Source organism: Silene latifolia, chromosome 8, assembly GCF_048544455.1.
Source record: "Silene latifolia isolate original U9 population chromosome 8, ASM4854445v1, whole genome shotgun sequence".
Classification (NCBI taxonomy): Eukaryota; Viridiplantae; Streptophyta; class Magnoliopsida; order Caryophyllales; family Caryophyllaceae; genus Silene; species Silene latifolia.
Window position 1 is genome coordinate 74,154,023 of NC_133533.1, and position 6,803 is coordinate 74,160,825.

Below are 6,803 nucleotides of genomic sequence, written 5' to 3' on the forward strand. Positions count from 1 at the left end.
CATTTGTTCTTTAACCCCTTTTCTCCATGCCTAGATGGACCCTTGATTAGGAACATAGTTATACCAGTCTCTGTACTTTATATAAGCAACATGAACCCATCTAATCCAAGGTGGTTAGCTTTATTTTCTATTTGCGAAATATATTTTGCTATAGGTGCCATATTCCATTGACATAGGAGTTTCAATCCTAGTCCTCCTTTCTTCCTTGGTTTACAAACATTTTCCCAAGCAACTAAGGCGGGCTTATCACTCCCCTCATTGTCATGCTAGAGAAACCGTCTGCATATAGCCTATATCTTTTTTAACACAGTCTTTGAAAGTATGAATATTCTGGCCCACTAATTATGTAGTTTGGACAAAATAGATTTTATCAATACCACCCTCCCAACATAGGATAGCTTCCTCGGACCAATTCTTCTAATCTTGTCCACAACATTATCAATCAAACAAGCACAGTCTAGAATAGACAACCTCTTTGGAGAAATATTGATGTCCAAATATTTAAAGGGTATACTCCCTGTTTTATACCTGGTAATTCCTCAATACTTCTCATTATACGTATTTGACTTACCGTTATTCGTACAAAGTCCAGAAGCCTTTTAAAAAGTTTCAAAGCTCTGAGCATGATAAGAATAGACCACCTTTCCTCTTTGCAAAACATGAGTAAATCATCTGCAAAACATAGATGATTTAGGCCAATCCTACTTCATAATGGGTGGATTAAAATTCATCATACTTCTGAATCGCAGTTAAAAATCTACTCTAATATTCAAGGCAAATAGTAAATAGCAAAGGTGGCAGAGGGTCACCTTGTCTGAGCCCCATGCATTTTAACTTGAAAAATCCAAATACTTATTCACTAAGAGCAAGTGAGTAAGATGGTGTAGTAACACACTCCATAATCAGATCAATAAATCCTCCTTCAAAACCTAGAGCCTCTAACATATCCCTTACAAATGCCCACTTTACAGGGTCATAGGCCGTTTGCAAGTCAAGCTTCAATTCAACATAACTCTCGGAGAACGTGTTTTCCTTTTATACAATTTAATAAGATCCTGACAAATTAAAATGTTGCCAACAATGTCCCTCTCTTTCACAAAAGCACTCTATGATTGATCTCTGGAAGAATATTGCTCACTCTGCTGCACGGAACCTTCGCTGAGCACTTAGAAACAGTGTTACAACATGTAATTGATCTAAAAATAACCCGACTTGAACTGGCCCACCCGACCCTGACCCGTTTACCAAGTCTACTCATAAACCATATAAGAAAACAAAGGGAGTAATATTTTGTTAGAACTTGCAAACAAACCAATCTAATCTAACCATATAGCAGGACCCTTTCATATTGGGCTTTGATCATGTCAAGTTAACTAGGGCCTTGACACAAAAATTGAGATTGGACTTCGTCATATGTCCTCAAAAATCCAATTGAGAGGACACATTCAAAGATAACAAGAAAAACAACAATAATACAAGTCCTCAAAAATCCAAATCCAAAGATATCCATCTTCTTCTCCAACTGGACCCTACCCCCCACCTCTTCACCACAAACCACAACCCCATCCAATATTGAATATCCTCACTCTCTCCCTTCTCTCTCCACCACTCCCTCAACTAACAATGGCACTCCCTCAATTCCTCCCTTCTTCCACCATCACCCCTAAACCTAAACCCTCCATCACTCACAACCCCAACCCTAACCCTAACTCCCTCTTCCTCAACCACCACTCCCGCCACCGCCGCAACCTCTCCTTCCTCCGCCGCTCTACTTCCTCCGAAAAATATAACCACAGCAACAACACCCCGCCTCCGCAAAACGACGACGTTACCGAACTCCCGCTATTTCCACTCCCATTAGTCCTCTTCCCCGGCGCGATATTACCGTTGCAGATTTTCGAGTTTCGATATCGCATCATGATGCACACTTTACTCCAAACTGATCTTAGATTCGGCGTCATTTTCACCGATTCTCTCACCGCCTCGGCTTCAACCGCCGCGGTCGGCTGCGTCGGCGAGGTCGTCAAACATGAGCGCCTCGCCGACGACAGGTTTTTCCTCATTTGCAAAGGTCAGGATCGCTTTCGCGTTAATAAAATCATTCGTACCAAACCGTACCTCGTTGCCGAAGTCGATTACCTCGAGGATAAGCCCGCGGCATTGTCCGACTCTGCAGACGGTGATCTCGATAGTCTAGCCGCCGATGTCGAGGCGCATATGAAGGATGTTATTAGGTTAAGCAATAGGTTGAATGGAAAGCCGGAGAAAGACGTTGGTGATTTGCGGCGGAATTTGTTTCCGACGCCGTTTTCGTTTTTCGTGGCGAGTACGTTTGAAGGTGCGCCTCGTGAACAGCAGGCGTTGCTTGAGCTTGAAGATACTGCGGCGAGGTTGAGGAGGGAGAAGGAAACGCTAAGGAACACACTTAATTATCTTAGTGCTGCTTCTGCCGTTAAGGATGTGTTTCCGTCGTCATCATCTTCGTCTTCTTCGTCGTCGTCTTCTTGATTGAAGTTGATTGAGAGTGAGGGGTGGAATTGTGTTTGTGCATATAGATTAGGTAATTTTTATAAAATGTTTTTGTTTGTTGTTGTTTATGATTTTAATATATGTTGTGTACTACTATTGGTACAAAATACTGTAAATTTCTCATCCTGATGCCGAATAGAAAGTACAGTCATTTCCACTATAAACCAAAAACTCATTTGGCTCATATTTGTTGAACACAAATTCTCATTTAAGACAGCTATATCCGTTTTAAGGGAGACTTGTTGTATGTTGAAATATCTCTGCCAATTTTGAAGCCTGTGAATTACGGTTCTATGATTACATTGTTGTAAGAAGATTGTAGGATCGATTCATTTAAGGTTGGTGTTGATTCATTTACTCCGTAGTAAACTACAGCAAGTGCTATTGATCCTTCTAGGTTTTAAGAGACTGAGAAAGTTCCATGGTTGTTCATCCAAGGTGTCGCAATAGAAACTAATCTTATACTAATTGACTGTTGCTAGTGTCATTACGTTTATTGTGTGGTCATACTCATTGGTAGTGTGACTGTATGATGGTTTCGGGCTTGTACTCTTTGTATGATCGGAAGTTCTGATACCCTTGAATCATTGCGATTATGTTGAGGTAGGCTTAGAAAGGTAAGAAGGTTGAAACACTGCAACTTTTGAAGCTCTGGTCTTTTTCTTTTTACCAAAGACGAGATGAGATTCAGAAACCATCAATTAGTGTTCGAATTAAATTAGAGGGGCAGAGCCAACTTTAAATGTCTTCTATCTTTTAGACATTGCCCTGCCCTTTGCGAGGAAAATAGTAACGTAGGTTGGCTTTGGAGCCTTAGCACTGAACATGCTAGTACTTCCTTCCTTTGTCATAGACTCATGTCTCATAGGTTATTTACGATTGATCGAAATTTTCTTCGAAAAAAATGCTTGAACAAACATGATGAGACAGGTTATATTCTGGTTGATCATTCACTTGTAAAGAAAGGCTAGAGCTTACACATCTCTCTGTTGCTTTTGTTTTGAGGCCAACACTTTGCAGCAGCACTCCTGCAATATAAGAGCTTACAATTGCGTAATGTTTTTCAACTCCAAACTGAACTTTCTACAAACACTGATATTTACACAGGACCGAACACAGAACACAAGTTCTCATAAGACAATCCATGGACTATCCGACCTAAGGGCTACGTCCTATATATCAGAAAGTGGCATGCTCCTATGTCCTTTCCTTACACGCTGGATTAAAAGATAAAAAGGAAAAATAAGAGAATATAGAAACCAAATGGTTTGCGTAGCCATTGTAACAAGAAGCCTTTACGGGCCAAAAAGGGGACTTCAAGTGCCAAATCTCTCAGGCCGCTCTGTAGGCTGTTGAATGGTTTCCCCACTGTCGTGTTTCCTGTTTGCTGCAAGATTGAGTATATGTTTTAGGCTCAATGTAAGAACACTTTCAGAAGCTTACAAGAAACATATCCCAAATTACGTCTCATTTACGTTTCTAACTTTCTGTACATTCAAATTCTTTTCGAGGTATGAATGCGTTACATTTGACGTCAATATGAAAACATGCAATCTGCCTCATAAAACCGTCCAGTCTCACGTCAACAATGCCTAATTATTTGAATGAATATTTCCGACACCTCAAATCTGACAATAGAGTCAATAGTTGAAATGGTGGCAACTTAACACTAACCTTAAGGCACAAATTTCTTCGTGTATCAAAAATCCGAGAGTCATCAGGACAACAATGTTGGCCATCCTTGCAGCAAACAGCAGATTCTAGCTCACAACATCTCCATGACACGCAAAATCCAAGGAACCACTGTGTACAGCAGCAAGTTTCGCCCGTTGCACAGGAAGTGAACATACTACATATTGGTCCTGGGGGTGGTGGAGGCGGTGGGTTTGAGCTCGTTTTGATCGGATATGAAGCCATCATGTTTATACCACATATTCCTTTCGCGTCTCCACTATTTCGAACCATGTGAATATAACCACTCATACCCCAGCTTGTTCCCCACGAGTTCTTCACTATCCAGTAATCCACCCCATTTTCTGACCCATAGCCTACAATTAGTACAGCATGATCTAAGTTGATGGGGCACCACCCGGAATAGATCCCCTATTATCATTATACGAAAACAATTCAGAAAGAGTTTGCTAATAAATATAACATAATAGAAAAACATTTATGAAACCATTTTTCAATAATAATAACATTTTTTCGCAAAGAAATGTTTGGTCACGGGCTAGGGATCGAAGGAGAACCTTGGAGTAGAATTGGAAATATCTGTCGCTACCACATATCCCAACGCTAACGGGCTGAGCTGCAACAGCTTTCAGAAGCTCATTCTCATTATTGGGAGGGACATCAGCATAACCATCGATGGTGACTATATGTCTTTCAAGCTGCAAAAGAACATTCCAGTTAGAACATACTGTTCATAAGCTATCGACAAACAAGTGTGAAGAGGCAGAACAAAAACAAAGCAAGCAGAAAGATTCGTGAGTTATCACCATATCCTCAACGCAAAACTCTTGCTTCGCAATATAAGGGTAATCTTCCTCAGTGTCAATCCCATGGTTTTCGATAACAAATTGGTATGCATAGTCCATTTCGCCACCGTCACAGCCTTTGTCGTAGGATCGGTCACAATCAATCAACTCTTGCTCCGAAAGGATGTCCAACGACCCAGTTACGATCTTGTTTATACCCTCCATAGCTCCCGTGGCTGAGAAAGCCCAGCTGGAACCTGTAATATACCAACTCTATCAGTTAGACAGTTACTCAGGAATGCAAAGTTTTCGAGGACGCAAAAATGTACATCTTTTAACAATGTCGCCAAGAGAACTTTAAAAGCGTGAACATCATCAAGGATACACAAAAGAGGGAGACAAAATTACACACCACAATATTCTTGATCTTTTACATATGTGACAGCACCTTGTTCCCTCCAATCAAGAGAAGGAGGAACACCCACATCATCACGTGTCAACCCGGAATCCTGAACCGGGTTCTTGTGCTTGATCCTGCTCAAATGCTTAGAAGACAGACAGAAACCAAGCTTAAAGGTCTTGAATTCAAGGTGGGTCAAATCAGCAAAAGCATTGATATCAAGTGTATAACTTGACATTCCTGAACTATTATGATTGTTGATAAATTCCAAGTTATCTTCAAAGATTTTGAACCTATATCGTTTTTCTTGCTGAGAAGGGTATGATTTTCCGTACTGGTTGCACCATTTTTCAAAAAGATCATAGCTTGATGAATTAATATTGTTGTTATTGTTAATATGAGTAAATGATGAAATTTGAGAAAGATGAAGGTGGAATAAATGGAGGGTGAATAACAGAAATAATGGAAGTTTGGCCGCCATTGATTGATGGTGAAAATCTTGAATAATATTGGAGGGAAAACAAGAAAAAGGTAATATCAGAAAACAACTTTATGGTTATGTTTGTTGGCGGGTGAATAACAGAAATATGGAGTGAGTATGACTCTGACTTGATGCTTGACCACTCCATTTTATACCAAAACAACTTTCATAAAATAACCAAGTCCAACATGGAGCTGTCATTACGTTTAGTCATTGGTAGGGTGTAGAGGTGGTATGTAATCGGGTCAGTCGGGTTGGGTATTGGTCGGTTTGATCGACTCGGGTCATATCGAGTTGTGCCGGTATTCGGGTCACTTATGGGTCGGGTTAGTCGGATGGATTCATAGCTCGGGCTCAGGTCATTGTCTAGTAGGGTCATTCAGATAGTTTTGATCAGGTCATTTAGATAGTTTTATTGGGTTGGGTCGGGTCGGGTTTGAGATATGTTTTATCTCACGTGGCTCCTCAATTCATTATCGGATCGATTTTTTCCGATTATTAACTAGTTGAAGTTGAATTCTAGAGGAGCTGACTAAACCCGAAAATTTGTTGAACCAAAGCCGACATGAACTGACCCGAAGGTTAACCGATCAGCCGATAAAACCCGAAATGATAGGGCCTAAACCGACTTGTGACGTGGCAATTTGAATAAGGTTTTAAAAGATTATGCTTCAGTTTTCCAATGTACCAAAGACGTAAAAATGCGATTTTGGTTTATTAAACGACATTATAACATGTTGGTTGATTAACGACGTTACAATGGGACGGAATGTGATGAAATTTGGTATTTAGTATCGAGTATTATTAATAAGTCGACTTGGAAGGTTGTGTGATGCATACGAGTAAGAAGTAGTTTCAGAATGTAAGCTTTAGTATCGAAAGAGTTTTTTGCATGAACCTTGTAGTTCATAGTTAG

At 40.3% G+C, this 6,803-nt stretch overlaps 2 protein-coding genes across 2 annotated transcripts; one reads left to right on the forward strand and one right to left on the reverse strand.

Annotated features, from left to right (window-relative positions):
- Positions 1-1,528: 1,528 nt before the first annotated feature.
- On the forward strand, positions 1,529-2,700 carry LOC141596970 (uncharacterized). Its single transcript, XM_074417254.1, has one exon. The coding sequence runs from the start codon at positions 1,624-1,626 to the stop codon at positions 2,506-2,508; it is 885 nt and encodes a 294-aa protein (XP_074273355.1). The 5' UTR covers positions 1,529-1,623; the 3' UTR covers positions 2,509-2,700.
- Positions 2,701-3,458: 758 nt separating this feature from the next.
- LOC141596969 (cysteine proteinase COT44-like) lies at positions 3,459-5,964 on the reverse strand. The gene is made up of 5 exons (XM_074417253.1): positions 5,419-5,964; positions 5,028-5,263; positions 4,779-4,919; positions 4,204-4,632; positions 3,459-3,916 (listed from the first exon to the last, which is right to left on the reverse strand). Exons 1-5 carry the CDS (start codon positions 5,885-5,887, stop codon positions 3,752-3,754), a joined length of 1,440 nt encoding a protein of 479 aa, XP_074273354.1. The 5' UTR covers positions 5,888-5,964; the 3' UTR covers positions 3,459-3,751.
- Positions 5,965-6,803: the final 839 nt, after the last annotated feature.

Coding starts and splice junctions, on each gene's coding strand:
- LOC141596970 (XM_074417254.1), top strand. CDS start 1,624: ATGGCACTCCCTCAATTCCTCCCTTCTTCCACCATCACCCCTAAACCT.
- LOC141596969 (XM_074417253.1), bottom strand. CDS start 5,887: ATGGCGGCCAAACTTCCATTATTTCTGTTATTCACCCTCCATTTATTC. Junction 5,264..5,418: donor AAAAGATCAAGAATATTGTG/GTGTGTAATTTT, acceptor GGTATATTACAG/GTTCCAGCTGGGCTTTCTCA. Junction 3,917..4,203: donor GAAGAAATTTGTGCCTTAAG/GTTAGTGTTAAG, acceptor TCAATCTTGCAG/CAAACAGGAAACACGACAGT.